The sequence below is a fragment of the Tenrec ecaudatus genome, chromosome 4 (assembly GCF_050624435.1).
Source record: "Tenrec ecaudatus isolate mTenEca1 chromosome 4, mTenEca1.hap1, whole genome shotgun sequence".
NCBI lineage: Eukaryota > Metazoa > Chordata > Mammalia > Afrosoricida > Tenrecidae > Tenrec > Tenrec ecaudatus.
In genome coordinates this window covers 111,880,942-111,901,134 of record NC_134533.1, presented here as the reverse complement: position 1 = coordinate 111,901,134, position 20,193 = coordinate 111,880,942, and the positions used below count along the sequence as shown (strand labels likewise).

General features: G+C 43.3%; 1 protein-coding gene across 1 annotated transcript in view; it reads left to right on the top strand.

Annotated features, from left to right (window-relative positions):
• Positions 1-394: 394 nt before the first annotated feature.
• Positions 395-20,193, top strand: part of ZW10 (zw10 kinetochore protein) — a 32,673-nt gene continuing 12,874 nt past the window's right edge. The window contains exons 1-8 of the mRNA XM_075546616.1: positions 395-596; positions 2,673-2,807; positions 5,897-5,998; positions 6,512-6,589; positions 6,742-6,901; positions 8,542-8,691; positions 10,350-10,541; positions 19,922-20,085. Coding sequence (XP_075402731.1) covers positions 492-596; positions 2,673-2,807; positions 5,897-5,998; positions 6,512-6,589; positions 6,742-6,901; positions 8,542-8,691; positions 10,350-10,541; positions 19,922-20,085 — 1,086 coding nt within the window. The 5' untranslated portion in view covers positions 395-491. The remainder of the gene's footprint in view (positions 597-2,672; positions 2,808-5,896; positions 5,999-6,511; positions 6,590-6,741; positions 6,902-8,541; positions 8,692-10,349; positions 10,542-19,921; positions 20,086-20,193) is intronic.

Here is a 20,193-nt window from a genome sequence, read left to right as displayed (position 1 = left end):
TTTTTAAAATTTATAATGGGTTGACACCACTTCATGGAACAGCCCCAGGGGCACCATTCATGTACAGTATAGTGCAGTTCAGTGAGTGAATATTTACGAAAGACCAACAACAAACATGTTGAGTTGGTCTAAATGAGTCTTCATAGGGGCGCGTTTTGAAGTTGCGAAAGGCTCAGTGAAGTCTGGTTATTAGATTAAAAAAATTTTTTTTCATTTTATCGCAATGCCAAACGGGCGGGAATCCTAGAGCTATTTGAAAATTACTGCGGAGGAAAACGTAGTTTGCAACTACGGAAACCGTGGAGCTCCGGCTCGGCGCCTGTCGCGGTGCCTGCTGGGAGTTGTAGTTCAGAACTCGCCTTTTGCAGGGAGACGGGGCCGCGCCAGACTCTGTTTCCCAGGCAGCCGCGCGTCAGCGCCGCCGGCCGGACTGGAGCGGCCGCGCTGGCGCCTGGACAGCGATCCTGTCAACGCCGAAGCGCCCTGTGGCCATGGCTTCGTTCGTGAAGGAAGTTCTCGCCCACTCGGGGCGGCTAGAGAAGGAAGACCTGAGCACTCGGATCAGCAGGCTGACCCGGCAGGTGGAGGAGATCAAGGTGAGCGAGCCCCGGGCTGGTATCGGCTGAGTGGAAAAGGGCTCCGGGGGGACCGGAGATGGCAGCCAAGGGGTCTTCGGATCCGAGTGCGGGCGCCCCGGAGTCGGGCGTGTGGTTGAGGGGCAACAAGGAAGGGGCTGCGTTGGCGTGCCGGTGTGCGGCCGTGGGCTGGGGGGGGGCGGGGCGCGGGAACGGAGGACTCGGGGAGCTAGCTGCCCGCCGGCGTCGCGGGAGAGACGGACCGGAAGCGCGGGGGCTCGCAGGAAGTGGGCCGGTGGGAGCGGCGGGTCCCTTCCTCCCCCGGCCCGTCGGTGGGTGCCGCGTGTGGGCGACCGCAGTGTATCTGGGAGCCGCGTGCCGTCCTCCCGAGGGACATTCGTGTCACTGCAACCAATCACGACGTTGATTACGCCCCTTCCCCACCCCCAAGCCCTTTCTGCTGCGCTGAGTATTCAAAGGAACAGAAGGGCGGGTGCACTTCCACGGGCCCCGAGTTGATAGCCACACAGGACGCACTCGCGTCGCCCCGCACTGCACCCCTCTGCTGTGCTGGTGTTAGCTCTCCGGGATGCCCACACGGGGTTTAAAACGATGCGTCCCCAGGGCCTGAAGCTGGATCGCAGGGAGCAATTTGGGGACCGTGCTAACAAATCCTGTCGGTTTCCTCACGCTTGAAATAGTCACCGCACCGTCATTGGTACTTGTTCCAAGTTCGGACGTGCTCCGAGTCCAATAGACTCATCCCGGGAAAATTCTCGCACTTACATTCCACCCCCCAAATCTAGCGCCTGGTTTTCACTAATAGTGCTCTTCTCGGGCCTCGACAGTCATTTCTACGTTTTTACATCTTGTGTTTCTACCCAGGGGACAAGTCAGATGTAGTCACCTGCGTGGCTCAAATCCACACGTTCTCTCTGGCAGAGAAAATCGCTTTCTCATTTGTGCTTTTGAAGGACACATGTCGGCCCTCTAACCTGGTTCCTTAGGTGCGGAGTATCTTTAGTATTTGTCAAGCTATTTGTGGGCAAGCACAGTTTTCTATTGTTTCTTCTAAAACACGGACAAATGTGTATTAAGTTTTGAATGATTTGTTTATGAAACGAATTTGAGTGAAAGGAGTTGGTGAGACAAATAAATCTAGGCTTAATGAATAGACCTCAAAGTGTTGCAGTTAAGAAGACTGGGGCAAATAGATTAAGGTCTACAGACTATGGCTTTACCCTGTCCATTTACTTTCTTTTTCATGAGATGGGTGCAGGACACGGGTAGCTACAGTCTTGAGTTAAATATGACACCTTCTGGCTCAACTTTTGCTTTTTCCAGTGTTTGTATAACTCTTGGTCACTGTTGGGGTTTGATAGTTATGTCTTCTTGCACCAACTAATTTGTTATAAGACCTTTACAGGTGGGAGAAATGGGCTTTCCAGAGAAACCAATTGTCTTAGATGAAAAGTAAATGGGTGTGGGTAGCTGGCAAGAAGGCTCCCATATGGAAAATGCCATGTGGAGGACAGGATACACACACACACGCACAGTTAAATTGACATAGAATTTATGTATCACATAGTCACTACTTAGCCATATTGAGAAGAACTGCAGAGTCATCACCATGATCAGTTGTAGGGAAATTCTTCCCTGGACTCATTGTTGTTAGCTCCCCATTACCCACCAGCCTCCCCTGCCAGGCAGACTGTATATTTTTCTTTTCTTTTTAAAAAAATTGTTTTATTTAGGGCTCATACAACTCTTATCACAATCCATACATACATCAATTGTGTGAAGCACATCTGTACATTCATTGCCCTCATCATTCTCAAAACATTTGCTCTCCACCTAAGCCCCTGGCATCAACTCCTCATTTTCCCCACTCCCTCCTCTCTCCCTCCTCCCTCATGAACACTTGATAATTTATAAATTATTATTTTGTTATATCTTACACTGTCACTTTTCTGTTGTCCGTCCCCTAGGGAGGAGGTTATATGTAGATCCATCCACCCTCCTTTCACCCTCCCGGTATCACCCAGACTGTAGATTTTTCAAAGGGCTTCCTACTCATCTAATCTGCTTCTGTTATAGGGTGAGGTATGCAGTATGATCAGCAAGAAGTACAGTGAATTCCTGCCCAGCATGCAGAGTGCCCAAGACTTGGTTACGCAGGTGGATAAGCTATCCGATGACATTGACCAGCTGAAAGCCCGGATAGAGAGTGAGGTGAGATGAACTGAAAAATAACCTAACTTGCTGCTTTTTAGCCGATTCTTACTCATAGTGACTTTTGTTGGTTTCTGAGATTTGTAAATCTTTACAGGAGTTGACAGCCTCATCTTTCTCCCACAGAGCAGCTAGTAGGTTTGAACTGCAGACCTCGTGCTTAGCAGCTCAATGCGTTACCCTCTTCTCTGCCAGAGCTCTTTGAAGTAAGAATAGTTTGTTTTATTGGGTAGCTTTGTAGGAGACAGTTGAGCTTCCTGACTCCTTAGAAAGTTCAGTGCTGTGTTACTTTTCAAGACTCACCTTCCTTTATTAGTAAAGGTAGGTTAAACTAGGTGATTTTAGGGTGACTGCCAACTTTAAAAGAGAAATAGTGCCCAAATTAGTTTGAACAACTTTTTTGATGTTAGGATTTCTTTTTATCTATAATAGTAATGTCTTACACTTGATTATCACTTTAGAATTACAAACACACCGACATCAGGATTTCATTGTCTTTGTAACAAAACGAAAGCAGATGAAGCTTAATATTAGATCTTTGGCATCGTCTCTCCCTGAGGTCATAATGCCTGCGTTTCTTTTTTTTGAGAGAAATTAAAGATGATTTTAATAAATGAAAAAATATACCCTGCACATGCATGCATTAAAAGAGTCCATGTTTTACAGTTGAGTTAGAGTTTAAATGCAGTGTTAATAAAAAATTCAGTAATGTGTGTAATTTGACAAATTATATTTAGAGTGAAATACAATAAGTCAATACTAACCAAAACCCTTTTTAAAAAATAAGAAGGTAAAGTACTTTCAGGCTTTAATTACAAAGTAAAGTATAAATTTATAATAATTAAGATTTCTGGAAGGTTAGATAGGAGCATACCTTCATAACACTGTACTAGGCAAAAATCTCCAAAATTCAAGACTTCAAAAACTAACCACAGGAATATATTAATAAATTGCTCCATATTAATTAGAAATTTTTGAACATCAAAAGGTACCATTGTAAGAATACAAAGGAAAGACACAGAATAATGCTTGGACTTCTTAACTAGCTTTCTCTTAGATCTGCCCCAGCCTTGGACACAAGCAAGCCTTGGCTTCCTGCTCCCGCCCCCCTTTTGCTGTCTTCTGGAAAACTGCCTTGGAGGGCGTGCTCCAAATGGTCTCCTTCCTGTGCTAAAGCCAGTTTCCCCAGGGAAACGAGAATTATTGCCCGTCTTGCACTGTCCCTGTATGATAAAGTTTGCCTTCTTGGGGACAGCCTGGCAGATTCTAGAACTTTCTACTGTGTTGGCAGAAGCACTGCCGTCCCATAAAGAAGGAACCTAGTCTGGAAGTAGAAATATCCATTTTAATTTAAAAAGCATTTTCATATATTTCACCTCACTGGGATTTTTCTCCTGCAGTTTTCTTTTAAGAAAAACAGGCAGGTGAAAGTATGCAAGGTGATAAGAGGATTTGAACAAATACCAGTCTTAGCTAGTCTTTACTTCTATTTCCAAGTTGCTACTCAGGACCCGCTGATGTCCAAAATGAGCACTGAAAGTATTTTAAAGGTCCTTAAAATCAAGAAAAGGGAGCCCTGGTGGGGCCGTGGGTTAGGCAGTGGGCTGCTAACTGCAGTCAGTGGTTCAAACCCACCAGCTGCTCTGTGGGAGAAAGATGAGACTGTCCGCTCCCATAGAGATTTACCATCTTGGGAACTCTATAGAAGGTCGTTATGAGTGGATCTGGACTCAGAGGTCATGGTTTTGGAACTTAATACCAAGAAAAAGCCATCAAGTGTGTTCTCTCGGTGAGCCACTAAGAAAGAAAAGGCACAGAAGGGTGTTTCAGAAGTTCTTTGTAAAACTCGAGTCGTAAGTAAGGAGACCACTGATTACCTAGACATTTTATCACATAGTCCACTCACCCATCATCCTGACTAGAGAATTCAGTAAAAAGCAGCTCATTTCTCCACAGCCCTGACACACAGTTCAAGCAGTACTCCCAATATGTATGTGTATTTAGTTGATGATTTGATCGATGTGTCAATAGTGCAACCTTAGATTGCTGGTAGAAATAAAATGTCTGGAAGAAGAAAAGTAAGAGCTCTCCTTAATACTGGCCAGATGAAACTGGTGTGACGTTGTCTATCTGACTCTTGTATTTGAGAGGTGCTTCGGGTGAGACGCCTAGTACCATATGAAGACCCGTGAAAGAAACCCAGGGTCTTTGGCCTTGAAAAGAAACATCTTTAAGTTTTGAAAACCTGTCCTGTGAGTGAAAGATGGAAATTCTGGCTCTAGAAGAGGAGCTGGGTTCAGTTGATAGATGTGATAAGGAGGTCCATCCAATTAACTGAGGGTGTTTTTGAGCACTTACAAGGCCTACATACTGTGGTAGTTGCTGGATAGATTTTTATTTCAAAGCATGCCGTTTATACCGGATGCTGTTGTTAGGAACCACTGAGTGGGTTTCAGCTCACGGAGACCCTGAGTGTAACAGAACTAAAGAGCCCTCAGTCCTGTGCCACCCTCACAATCATTCTTACGTGATGGAGCCCACTGTTGGCATCACCATGGCAATCCATCTTGTCTCGGGCCTTCCTCTTTATGGGTCCCTCTACTTTACCAAGAATGATGTCTTTCTCTAGGGAGTGGTCTCTCCTGATAACATGTTCAAATTAAACGAGATGGAGTCTCACCATTCTTTCCTCTAAGGAGCATTCTGGCTATACTTCTTCCAAGACAGATTTTTTTGTTTTTATGACAGCCCTTGGTGCCTTCAGTATTGCCAGTACATACTTCAAATGCATCAGTTCGTCTACAGTTTTCCTTATTAAGTGCCCAACTTGCATGTTATGAGTCATTTAAAAATGCCATGACTTAGGCCAGGCCCACCTTAGTCCTCAAACTAACATCTTTGCTCTCTAACACTTTAAAGAATTTGGGCTAAGTAGACTTAGCAGGACTCCCTACTATTTATTTTTTTCACTAGCATTTACATTTCTGTGTGAATTATATTGAATTATAATACGTGTTGCTTTGCTAGAAATGCTTTATTTTATAGCTGTGGTGTAGTTCATAAGTACTTGTCTTTAATGTGTGAATTAGGTCTGCCGAGATCTGCATGTATCAACTGCCGAATTTACAGACCTGAAGCAACAGTTGGAAAGAGACTCAGTCGTCCTGAGTTTGCTAAAACAGCTACAAGAGGTCAGTAAACCCGACTCACACACTTTAGTGTTTGGATCATTACTGTTTCTTTTCATTGGTCCCATGGTTTATCAGCAACTCCTGAATATATGGCGTTTTGTTTGTGTTTTTTTAAAAACATTTTATTAGGGGCTCATACAACTCGTATCACAATCCATACATACATCAGTTGTGTAAAGCACATCTGTACATTCTTTGCCCTCATCATTTTCAAAGCATCTGCTCTCGACTTAAGCCCTTTGCATCAGGTCGTCCTTTGTTCCCCTTCCTCATGTACCCTTGATAATTTATAAATTATTATTTTGTCATATCTTGCACTGTCCCACGTCTCCCTTCACCCCTTTTCTGTTGTCCGTCCCCCGGGCAGGAGGTCACATGTAGATCCTTGTAGTCGGTTCCCTTTGTTTTTTTTTTTTATCTTCATATTTCAACTACAAACAAACAGGCATGACAGACTCGAAACCGTAGGATGTGTATAATAAAGTACCTAACCACTTACCCTTCTCTTTCCAGTTTTCCACTGCTATTGAAGACTATAACTGTGCGCTAGCAGAGAAGAAGTATGTCAGTGCCGCGCAGCATCTGGAGGAGGTACTTGGTGCTGCCGCCAAAGCATATGCAATCAGTTCACTTCTTGTTTTTAGTAAATGTTGTGTCTGGGTATTCTTTATCATTATACAAATATATGCTAATTGCCCCGTGTCCAGGTGGGATGCTTAACAATGATTCCATTTCACTGCCAGGCACAGAAACACTTGAAGTTACTTAAGTCCAGAAAGTGCTTTGACTTGAAAATGTTGAAATCTCTCAGCATGGAGCTGACCATACAGAAACAGAACATCCTTTATCACCTTGGAGAAGAGTGGCAGAAACTGATTGTATGGAAGTTCCCACCGTCAAAAGGTGCTCTTGACCGCCAGCGGGTGCTTGCCTTGATCTGCCAGAACCAGTTTGGCCCCTGAAAATGCTCTAGATGTTTTATATTAGCAGATGAAGAGGTTTCATTCATTACGCTTCTAAGTCTGCATTGAGTTACCACATTAATTGCTAGGATCAATTCATGTGGCGCCCAGAATGCCTTTCCTTTTACTTCCCCATGCCTCTCTTTCTGTCCCCTTTCTTAGGACAGTGAGGAAAGATGATGCGGTGTGTGGATGGGGGAGGGGGTGAGGGCCTGAGTGGGCAGGGTGTCCGTGTGCTGAGGGGCAGGGTGTCCGTGTGCTGAGGGGCAGGGTGTCCGTGTGCTGAGGGGCAGGGTGTCCGTGTGCTGAGGGGCAGGGTGTCCGTGTGCTGAGGGGCAAGGTGTCCGTGTGCTGAGGGGCAGGGTGTCCGTGTGCTGAGGGGCAGGGTGTGGGAGAGGAGGTAGTAGCAGTTTAAGAACACTCTTGGTGCCCACCATACTGTAGGTTGTACCCATTCCTGAAGCTCCAGCCCCAGCTGGTTCTCTCGGTAAGAAAGCTGAGAGAAATTGGTTCACCATTCTTTCTGCTACTGAGGAAGGAAGGCCAGCTCGGAGATACTTGATATTATTAAAATACAGAGGATGATTTAATAGAAAAATGTTGACTTTTAGAAAAATGTACATGACATTTCTGAAAGCTTGCCTGCAGTAGAAAAGGGGTGATTTTTATAAGATGAAGTAATGGGATTACTCTGGCCTTGGCTGTGATTTATCTTCCTTGGCTCTCAGTCTGCTCTGCACCCCTCTGGGAATGAGCCCCCTTGATGTCTTGGTGGCCTGGAGAGTGGATTGCAGAGAATACATTGAAAGGCATGCCGCTAAACTTCCTGTCTGAGGGAGGGGGCTTCAGGGAGTGCATGGGGAAATTCTCTTCTTTTTTAGTTCCGTTTTCCTACGAACCTTTTGAAACCTCTTGTACTTTCCAACATTGATTCTAGAAATAGTTTACAGTCTCCTCCATGTTCCCTTTTCTAAATCCCCTTTGGCTTCCAAATACCTTCCGTGCATGTGTGTGTGTGCGTAGGGTATTTTGAAGGACACAATCTAGAACGTTTTTCATTCTGTCCCAGGCCCACTGGAGAATGACGAGAAGGTGGCAGGTTGCTGACCTCTTTGTGTAACGCTCCTGGCCTGTGAATGTGCTTGGCAGCCTGGCCTCTTACATGGTAGGAAGAACATAGAAAAGCAGGCTTCCGTGAAGCAGGGCCTCACTTTTCACCCCAGGCCTGCCTTTAGTCACTGAGTGCACATGTCATGGGCTTTTACTGTGGGCACATCGCCTTGGTTCTGAACGTGGATTCTTCGAACACCACAAAAAATAGTCGTGACCTGCCTTGGGGTGATGCCACGGACATGTCAGTCAGTATGTGGTTGCGTTAGAAGTGTGCTGTGATAAACCATGTAGTTAGAGGTCTCAGTAGAGAAAGATGCCCCCTCCCCCCACCGCCCCAATTCAATAAATACACATTGAGCTCTTCCCACGGGTACGGTTCAGTGTCCGCGCCCAGTTTTCAGGGAGCGAGCAGTGAGCACATGTCGTGTTGCTGAGATAGCTGACGACACACCGCCCTTCTTCCTGCAGACACCAGCAGCTGGGACTCCTGCCTGGAGACGGAGCTCCATTTATGCACCGAGTCCCCGAAAGAGGAGAAGACCCCTGTGCCACCCGTCAGTTCTGTTCTCTTGGCGTTTTCTATTCTTGGGGAGCTACATCCCAAGCTTAAGTCATTTGGTAAGGCATTCTGCTTTGTTTCTTTTGCACGAACCCCAGAAGCCCCGTGTGGAAGGGCTGAGAAAGGAGATGACGAAGCCCTCTGGGGAGACTCAGCCATGCAGCTTGATGCAGCAGATGGATTGCTCATAGATAGTAGCGTCTTTTGGGCTTGGACCTTTTTCTTTTCCTTTCACTAGCTACTGCTACTTATTTTTTTCTGAGTAATTTAAATAAAAATCTGTTGACAAGGTAGGAAATGTCTTTGGGAAAACCTGTAGTGCTTACTGGTTGCTTTTTTATTTTTCAGATCATTTTATTGGGGCTAGTACAACTCTTAGGATCCGTACACAATCCATCCATTGTGTCGGGCACACTTGTACATTTGTTTTCATCATCGTTCTCAAAACATTTTCATTCTACTTGAGACCTTGGTATCAACTCCTCCTTTTTATCCCTCCCTCCCCCATCCTTCCTCCCTCACGAACCCTTGATAATTTATGAATTATTATTTTTTTCATGTCTTACACTGACCGATATCTCCCTTTACTACTTTTCTGTTTTCTGCCCCCAGGGAGGGTGTTATATATAGATCATCGTGATCGGTTCCCCTTTTCTCGCCTTCCCCTCCTGGTATCACTATTCTCATTATTGGTCCTGAGGGGCTTATCTGTCCTGGATTCCCTGTGTTTTGAGCTCTTATCTGTACCCGTGTACATCCTCTGGTCTAGCTGGATTTGTAAGGTAGAATTGGGATCATGAAAGTGGGAGGGGTGAGGGAGGAAGCATTAAAGAACTAGAGGAAAGTTGTATGTTCAATTGGTGCTATGCTGCACCCTGACTGGCTCGTCTCCTCCCCGAGACCCTTCTGTAAGGGGAGGTCCAGTTGCCTACAGATGAACTGTGAGTCTCCATTTCACACTCCCCCTCATTCACAATATCACTTTTTGTTCTTTGATGTCTGATATCTTATCCTATTGACACCTCGTGATCATACAGGCTGGTGTACTTCTTCCATGTGAGCTTTGTTGCTTCTCACATAGATGGCCGCTTGTTTATCTTTAAGCCGTAAAGACCTGGATGCTATATCTTTTGATAGCCAGGCACCATCAGCTTTTTTCACCACATTTGCTTATTCATCCATTTGTCAGGAAGGTGAGCATCATGGATGCCAGTTTAGTAGAACAAAGTGTTCTTCCACTGAGGGAGTACTTGAGTAGAGGCCACATGTCCATCTTCTATCTTAATACTAAATCTATAAACATATGCACATACATCTATTTCCCCATCGTCATATATAAATATATTTACATATGTACATGCCTGTATTTAGTCCTCTATAAATGCCCTTTGCCTCCTAGTTCTTTGCTCTATTTCCTTTTACTTTCCCTTATTTACTTTCCCTTATCTCACTATCATGCTCAGTCTTCATTTGGGTTTTAGTAATTCCTCTAGGTTACACTGCCCTTGATCAAGCCCTACCAGGACTCCTACATCCTCATCGCCATTGATTTTGGATCACTAGTTCCCTTGCCCCTGAATTTGTTAACAATAATGGTTGATTTTTAATGCTGTGGTATATGTATTCTTCTTGGCTCGAAAATCCATTGTTTCTTTAAACATCTTTATTTTCTAGGCATTTCTTATGAGTTTTGATTGGTGTTTGTATGGTTTTCCAGGTAAGATGCTGCTGAAGTATATCCTTAGGCCTCTGGCATCCTGTCCATCCCTTTACGCTGTGATAGAAAGTCAGCCCAGTGTCGTTATCTTTCGGTTTGAATCCGTGAAGACTGACTTGGAACATCCATCACCATCGGAAGTTTTTACAAAAATCAGACTTGTATTAGAAGTGCTCAAGAAACAGCTCCTAGGTATGTTTCCTAAGGCAGTGTGTTTATATTTTGGAGAAGTATTGTTTTATAAGTGGACATTATCACAGAAAGGTAATGATACCCGTGATTTGAGCCCACTGCCAGTGAGTTGACGGCCACTCAGAACAACCCTGTAGGACAGAACTGTCCCTTAACGTCCCCGAGACCGTATCTCTGTATGGGAGCAGATGGCCTCATTCTTCTTCCGTAGAACAGCTGGTGGGGCTGAACCGCTAACCTTTTGGTTGGTAGCTCAACACTTAACCCACTGAGCTGCCAGTGCTCCCGAATGGGGCTCTCACTTACTGCTATGCGTCCATTCTGACTCATAGTGACCTTATAGGACAGAGTAGAACTGACCCTGTGGTTTTCCAAGACTGTACCTCTTTATGAGAATAGGACGCTTTACTTTTTTCCCAAGGAGCGGCTGGTGATATTGAACTGCGTACCTTGTACTTTGCATGGGTTAGGCATGAATATATTGTGGTATAGGAGAAAAATAGTTGCCATCTAATACCTTGCTGCACTTTGTATACCTTTTTGGTGCTCTACTGGTAAGTTTCATCTGTGGTACTCTGGATTCTTTGCTTATAATATTATTTCATTTGAATTCTAGGATGCATTTTTTTCTCACGGGGATTCTTGTAACATCACGTTTTTAGATTCTTGCTTTAATTGTTGGAGAATCAGCAATATACCTAGTACAGTTTTACATAGTCATTGAGAAACTGCCCATTCTGTATAAACAAACTAGGCTTCACATAGGAAGTGAATTATTTTTCAACTCAGTCTACTAGGTAGATGGTTCACACCTTAAATGGCCAGCTTTCTATATTGTTGGAATCATTTTGTTGTTTTTCTATGACATAATTTTGAGTCCCTTTTGTCTTCCTTTACTTTTTGTGATTACATTCCATTTCCTCGGTATGCTGTATTTTGACTCTAGGGATAGTTTGAAGCAATTCAGAATCAATTTTGAATAGTATGGGAGTCTTCACGCCCCATTCTGCATTCTATACTTCTATTAGTGTGTGTGTGTGTGTGTGTGTGTGTGTGTGTGTACCAAACCTCACTGCCATTGAGTTATTTCTGACTCATAGTGACCCTGTAGGACAGGGTAGAACTCCCTCAAAGTGGCTATTGGCCTTGAACTGCTGGTCAAAGATTGGTAAAATTAAAAAGATCTATCATTTTTGGCAAGGAAATGAAAAAGCAACCTTCTTCTTTGGTTTGGTAAGTGTTTGCTTTCACAAAGTAATCTGAAGATACACAGTAAAATCTAAAATAAGGAATTCTGGTGGCACTGTGGGTTAGGCATTGGGCTGCCACAAGTTGGCTGTTCAAATCCACTAGCCAGTCCAAAGGAGAAAGATGAGTCTGCCTGTCCCCTGGAAGATGTACAGTTTGGAGAATAACATAGAGTGGTGCTATGAGTTGGAATTGACTCAATGGCAGCGAGTGTGGGCCTTACTCGACTTCTTAATTTGTTACAGAAGTATCAGCTGTGTGTATATATATATGTCTGGGTGAAGTGAGTATTTATGTGCATACACATTGGGCACTTTCTGAATCCGTATCATTTCAAGCATATTTATGTAATTTATTGTTCAGCTGTACTATAGAATGTGATGCAGCTATGAAAAAGAAATTAAATAGAATTAGATATACTGAGGTAAGGGAAAGGCATAATTTGTTTTTTTTGAAATGTTTAATTGTGAATTAGGTGGGGCTTACATAACCAATTATTTTTGCATTCAACATCTTCAACAATTTCTCCAACCTCCCAGTGACCTACCCTGTTCCACTCCACTATTGGCTATCTCCCTTTTCTAAGAGATTATCTTCTCCTTCCTCAAGTTAATAGCTGTGTGCCCCCTAGCTTATTATTCCTGGTAACCTGGTAGAGATTCGATTGTTCACACCAGCAGGCATGTTTGCTTTAGCCATGAGTAATTTCCCAGAGAGTATAAAGCCAAATCCATTGAGTGGATTCTGACTCATTGCGAGCTGTCTAAGGTTGTGAGGCTGTAAATCTTTGTGGGGGCAGAAAGTATGTATTGCAAGCCTTTACTTTGAACCTATAGATAATTGAAGAAGAAAGATGAAAGGATTGTTGAAGATTTCCCACTAAAAAGGTACCCCTGCACAGAGGTTTATGAGTAAATTCAGTTTTTGTGAATTCTAAAAGATTCTCTTAATTAAGCTCTTTTGGTCCATAGAAAGAGATGAAAAGCACCTTTAAAAAAAACTACACTCACCTTGATACTAAAGCATAGTAATGGTCAAATGCGTGTGCAGAAAGCACTAAAATATTTTAGCTGTGACCAGTAAAATGCAGACATTTGCAACAGAGTAGTGGCACACTCACTCTACAGTAGCTTTAAAGGGCACATTGTGCCCTGAATGTATTCTAGGAATAGGAAGATGGCTCAATATAAGGAAACTGTCACCCAATTTATGATGTCCACTTATTCAAGGACCAAGCTGTGTACATCATAACCTGTTGCCGTTGAGTTGATTCCAACTCACTGAGACCCCATGTGTTACAGAGTAGAACTGCTCCGTAGGGTTTTCCTGGCTGAGGTCTTCATAGCAGCAGATTGTCAGCTCCCTCTCCCCTGGTACTGCTATGGGGCTCAGTACGGCAACCTGTGGGTTAAAAAGTACAAACACCTAGGGACCTGGCTCCATCATTACACTCAAAACTCACTGCCGTTGGGTTAATGCTGACTCATAACGATCCCCTGTGGGTTCCCAAGACTGTAACTGTTTACAGTTGTGGGGAACTGAGAACCAGAAAGAGTATATGCGGACAAATTCTCTATGTTCACATTTTAAGGAGTCTGGGAAGTCAAGAATCTTGTGGAGGGAGGACTTCACGCTCGTGAGTTGGAGTTGAATTCCAATCACATTCTCCTAACTAAAAGTTATTCCCCACAATGTCCCCCCATAATAATGTCAATTTTAAGATGCTGCTTGCAAGCATATGGTTGCTATGACCGTGCTGGGAGGTTGCAATCAAGTCTAAGTACGGCCCAGTGCCTTCAGATAGGATCATAGATTATAGATTGTTTCCCTGGAGAAGAGCTCAGGGACACTTAAGCCAGCTCAGAGAGGATCGAGGTTAAGCTGCCATCTTAACTCTAGAACCCACCCATCTTGTTACGGATGTGCCATCCTGTTACGTGTATGCCCCTAGCCCATCCCCTTCCTGTTATGCGTGTGCCTCTAACATGCCTCCTTGCTTTTATGTATGTATGTTACATGGCTTGCATGCAAAAGATTATAGAAGCCTGTGAGAGAGTGCATTTGCACTCGTTCTTGATCCTGCTGTTGAAAGAGGTGAGCCCTTGCGTGTCTTGTCTGACGATGTTTTTTAATTTACCCCTCAATTACACAATCCCCCCGTAGGATCCATTCAGTTGTGGAGGCTGGTCCCATACAGGAGTAGAAAGCCTATTCTTTTCCCGAGGAGATACTGGTGGTTTTGAACTGCCAACCATTGAGATAGCAGCCCAAAGTGTAACCGCTATACCACCAGGGCTGTATGGTTCCATTACTAGTTATGGAAAACATTTATGAAAAAATTTAGTATGCTTTCATAATAAAAATTTAGTAAAATACTCATAGAATTTCAGTTGGCAGTTGATCACTTAACCTCTGCACCACTGTGAATCCTTAAGAATAGAATTATTTTTAAAACTCATTGCCAACAAGTTGATTACAAGTGATAGCAAGTGACCTGATACGGGAGCCTACGGTTTTCAAGATTGTACATCTTTACAGGTGTAGACAGCCTCATCTCTCTCTTGCAGAGGGGCCAGTGGTTTAGAATCACCAGCCTTGCAGTTAGCAGCCTACCACCGAGTCTCCATTGCTAACAGCGTGGCGAAATGTTTTCGGCATGCTCTTGAAAAAGGACAGACAGTGCTTTATGCATGTGCTTGCACCCAGTTAGTCCTTCCCTGGCGTGCATGCTAGGGCCATGCAGCAGCTCTTTCGGAGCTAGCCACTGAGCTGACTGACTGCTTCCACTACGTGCCTCAGCCACCCCTTAAGTACCTGGAGTAGAAGTAGAATGGGAATGAACTCATGGAAGGTACAGTGTTTCAATAGCCACAGTTGGGGAGCTTATTTTTAGTAATTAACCCAATATTGTAATGTCAATATATAACCAATATAAAAATGAGTTTTTTACTTTAAAATTTTTCATGTCATTTGTGTTTACCATACATCTCAATGCAGGTGCAAAATTTTTCTCTGAAATACTTGACCTGCATTTAAATTTTACGTTTGAAAAAGTAGATTCTGTACCTCGATTTTTTTCCAATCATACTTTAAAGCTTTCTAATAACAAAACTTATTGCCAAAATAACAGTAAGATTTTACCCTTGACTGTCACACTTGGCTCATCTCTTATTGAGGAGTGTTTGAATCTGAAGCTAAAGTGTATCAGTGAAAACTTTGAGTCATTCCCTAACTCCCGTATCAGTTACTGACATTGCATTCAAAGTGGCATTGCACGAAGTAAACAGAGCTGCCTGCGTCGGCATCGACAAACCATTCCTCGACAACGTATGGGCACTCTTCTTGCAGCCAGTGTGTGCCCTTAGTAAAAGCTCTGTAGAAAGCCTGTCAGAGCGGTGTTTCTGAACGCAGTACCTGCAGCTTACCTGGGTTATGGGTTATTATTGTCTTCACGCTTTTCATTGCCAGGGCAGTGTGGAGTATTTATTTTCAGAAAAGGGGGCGATGGCCAAATAAGTTTGGCAACTTATATGTTAGAAAAACAGATCCCGTGATTCTTTTGGTTTATATCAAGGGGAGGCTTAATGTCAATATAAATTTTGTACCCGCTAGCTAGCTCTCAAATAAACTTCTTTCCTTGGCGCTTCGCATTTAGTTTGTTTCCGTGCATTGTGACGTCAGTAAGGAACGTGGCATTGCCCCTTCTCTGTGACCAGTGACTGCTTGGCAAGCACTGCCTTGTGGCAAGATGTTGAATTGAAGTTAGCAGGACAGCGAATCTGCACAACTCCAGCCCAGCGATGAACACTGGTGAAGAACACAGATCGTGACACTTTCAGCTCCTTTTCTTTACAACACTTGCACAGACTAGTAGTGATTTATAGTATCTGCGTAGATGTGTACTTCTACACTGATTTGAACATTTTCTCACAGTCTGCTTCATAAAACCAAACACAAATGTATAGAGGGAAACTTTAAGGATTACTTGTTTTAAAATTCTAGTAAATCTGGATTTCTGACCTAATGCAGCTAGAGTACTCTTGGTTGTGATGAAAGCAAGATTTTTTTTTCATGCCTACCTGAAATAATTTCTTAACCCTAGTATAAGAGATTAAAAATACTTATGCTGTGACCTTGATGTTTTTTTCTCTGTGAATTGACCGTATTTATGAATGAAATTGGAAGCTTTAAATAGATGTACCTAAGGTTTCATCTAAAGTTATAGAAAAGCATTTGTAATGTTTTAGAAGTTGAATTGATTGATCTTTGGTACTGTAAGAAATACCATATTTGGTCAGCTATTTGGTGGCTTAATTGAAAACTTTTTGCCATTTATTTATTTATTACTTTTTGCTTTTTACAAAGTGTGCTTCATAATTTTCCAATAACATTTTCACATTGGAAATAATTTTTTAAATCATCCTTTCGTCTGAAAATGGACTTATGGGTAGGAGCCCTGGTGGCGATTTTTAGATTAGCATTGGATGGCAAGGTTGCCAGCTCAAATCCACCAGCTTCTCCTTGGGAGAAAGATGAGGTTGCCTATGCTCATGAAGATTTACAGCCTAGGAAACCCTATGTAGGGTAGCTGTGTGTTGGAATCAACTTGACAGCTTTGGGTTTGGGCTGTTCTGGTTTCTTAAGTAGATACTGCTGGCATCTGCATCTTCACTCAATTCTGCATCAGCCTTTTTTGAATTAAAATATCTGTCCATAGTTAAGTTCTTCAAGTTAATTTCTAATTATAACTTCTATAGGAATTATGGTATATGCATAAAAGGGTCACATAAGCACATTATAGCGTTGCTTTGATGCAGAGAAAAGAAATCTTTGGGTGGAGCTGTCAGTTTAACCAAACAGATCAGTGATATAGCTATGAAATATTAGAAATGCCAAAGGTATGTGTGTCTATAAGCCTGACACCAAACCCACTTCCGTCAAGTCATTTCCAGCTCAAGGCGACCCTGCAGTGCTGCGCGGTGTCATTACATGCGTTGATTCATGTAGCCGTCGCTACAATTATAGACCCTGTACACAGCCACACACCCTTGCTTCCATTGCTCAGCTTTAAATGGGAGCTTAAACTTCACACCGAAGCTGTAGTTACACTTAAATGATAACACAGAGAAAGTCTTTAGCCGCGTTCCCCGGCTCAGGAGCCAGGTGAGGTCGGCAGTTGCCATATCGTGCAGGGCATGACTAGACCGTGGATGCTGTAAGCTGTCTCCAGGGCCTGGGGTCACTTTCTTCTTAGGCTCGCTCTTCTTTCTTAAGATCTTCCTTGCTGAGTAAGAGTTAGCTTCAAAGAGCTGGCACCTTTTATGATTCCTCTTCGTTCGACTTTGCCCACCAGCTAGTACTTGACTATTAATGGTTTAATTTAAAAACCCAAACCAAATTCATTGCCGTTAATTTGATTCTGGCTCACAGCGAGCCTGTAGGATGGAGTAGAATCACCACTACATTGGATTTACAGGGCTGTAACCTTTATGGAAACTGACTGCCTACCTTTTAGTTAGCAGCCAGCTGCCTTAACCATTGTATATGAGTGCTTCTAGAGTACAAGCACATGAGATTTGCAGGTTCTGTTCCAGACCACCGCAATAAAAAATGCAGATATCACAGTAAAGTGAACCACATTCGTTTTTTGTTTCTGAAAGTATCATGAACTGGACCCACAAAATACCAGGAATCTTGGCCTTTCTGTCCCCATAAAGAGTTACAGCCTCGGAAACTCACAGGGGGCAGTTCTGCTCTGTTCTCTAAGGTCGCTGTGAGTCAGATTCTAGGGTAGTGAGTTTTTATGCTGGTGTTATAGTGGGCTGTGTTGGACTGCTAACTACAAGGTCAGCAGTTTGAATCCACCAGTGACTCCTGCAGAGAAGGCTCCCTGCTCCTGTAAAGATGTATAGCCTTGGAGTCCCAGGGCAGTTGTATTCTATCCTACAGGGTCGCTATGAGATGGACTTGACTCGATAGCAGCTAGGTTTTTTTTGGGTGATAGCCTCTTAATTAAATATGCTTCCCCCTTTTTCCCCCGCTGTCACTGAGTTGATTCCTACTCATAACGACCCATAGCAGCCCTATAGGACAAGGCAGAAATGTCCCTGTGGGTTTCTGAGACTGTAACTCTTGATCATTTTATTGGGGGCTCATACAACGTATCACAGTCCTTACACACATCAATTGTATAAAGCACATTTGCACATTTGTTACCCTCATCATTCTCAAAACATTTGCTCTCCATGTAAGCTCCTGGTATCAGCTCCTCAATTTTTCTCCCTCCCTCCCTACTTCCCTGTCCCTCATGAACCCTTGATAATTTCTAGATTATTATTTTGTCATATGTTACACTGTCCGATGTCTCCCTTCACCCACTTTTCTGTTGTCCGTCCCCCAGGGAAAAGGTTATATGTAGATCCTTGTAATTGGTTCCCCCTTTCTACCCCACCCTCCTGGTATTGCCACCCTCACCACTGGTCCTGAAGGGATCATCTGCCCTGGATTCCCCATGTTTCCAGTTCCTATCTGTACCAGTGTACATCCTCTGGTCTAGTCAGATTTGTAAGATAGAATTCGGAATATGATAATTCCTACCATTTAGGAACTAGAGGAAAGTTGTATGTTTCATCATTGCTACACTGCACCCTGACTGGCTTGTCTCCTCCCTGTGACCCTTCTGTAAGGGGATGTCCGATTGACGCTATATCTTTTGATAGCCGATCTCCATCAGTTTTTTTCAACACATTTGTTTATGCGCCCCGCTTTGTCTTCAGTGATTGTGTCGGGAAAGTGAGCTTCATGGGATGCCCGTTTAATAGAATAAAGTATTCTGGTATTGAGGGAGTACTTGAGTGGAGGCCCAATGTCCATCTGCTACCTTATTAATACTAAACCTATAAATTATGCATATAAATCTATTTCCCCATCCTCATATATAAATCTATTTATACAGGGCAATAGGAATCTAATTAGCCTTTGTCCTATAGTATGTAATCACAGTATGGAAAGGTTTGAGGTGTTATGAGAATGGCCACCATGGGACCTAGAGACAAAGAGACACATGCTATTGGAGCAATGGCACCAGTAGACCTGACCTGACTTGACGCAGGGGTGCCACAAACCTCTTTGTGGAATATGCAGTATCTGCAAAGTGTGATAAAGCAAAGTGAAGTGAAACAGAGTATGCTTGCATTAAAAACAAAACACAAAGAACCCTAGCTTGCCATGGACTCCATTTCGGTTTATGTGCCCTCCCCTACCCCCCCCCCCCCCCCTGTGTTTCAGGGTAGAGTTGTGCTCCACGGGGATTGAAGGGCTGTGGTCTTTCAAACCACCAGTCCTTCGCCAAGTAGCCAATTATATAACCATCTGAGTCACCCCAGGACTCCAGTCTCATATAAACCCCGTAGAATGTTGGGTAAAAGCCCCTATAAGATATGTTAAAGAATTGGTATTGAAATATTGCTTGGTAGATTTGATGTTACATTTATAAAAGGCATATATTTTTAAGGTACATCTTAAATAATCCTAGGCAGAGATGAAGAATCCTTGGTGGCACTGTGAGCTAAGCATTGGACTGCTAACCACAAAGTCAGTAGTTCAAACCCATCAGCCACCCTAGGGGAGAAAGATGAGCTGCGTGCTCCCACTGAGACTTATTGGCTTGATACTCCTACAGAGCAGCTCTACTATGTCCTATGGGGTCACTGTGCATTGAAATTAACTTAGTGGTAGTTGGTTTGGCTTTTTTGGCTTACGCAGAGATAGAAAAAGCATATTCTGTACTAAAGAATTGGGATCCTTGTATTCTAAACAAGTTTCAACTTGGAATGCAGAACTGCTGAGTACTTGTCAAACACTCAGATGATTATAATGTACACGGCTTAATGTCTCACTGTTAGAGGTTAGAGAGAGGCATGCAGTGCAGATGATTCATTTGAGCAGTGAAAATAAAATAAGAACAATAATTGAGCGTCGTGCTTTGTCCCACGCGGTCAGATGAGATGGCTGTAGGATGCGCTGTGCTGTGCTCTTCCCCATTATCTTAAGGGGAAACGATTCTAGGAATCTAGAGAGTATATCCTGACTTTTGATCGTTTCTGGTTTGAAATTTTATCTTTGGAATTCAGATTTGCCTCTTGATGCTGAGCAAGACAGCGAAAAAACACCTGCGATCCAATTGGCCGAGATGCTTGGTGACCTGATCTGGGAGGACTTGTCTGAATGCCTCATTAAAAACTGCTTGGTTTATTCTATCCCAACAAACAGCAGCAAGTTACAACAGTATGAAGAGGTAAGGACAGACAGCACAGAAAGGTTTTGTTTTGTGTGGGTGTGTATTTTAAGAGACTGTAGGGCTGTCTTTTGCTTTTCCTCAGAGATTTGTTGTTCTTTAGAAAAC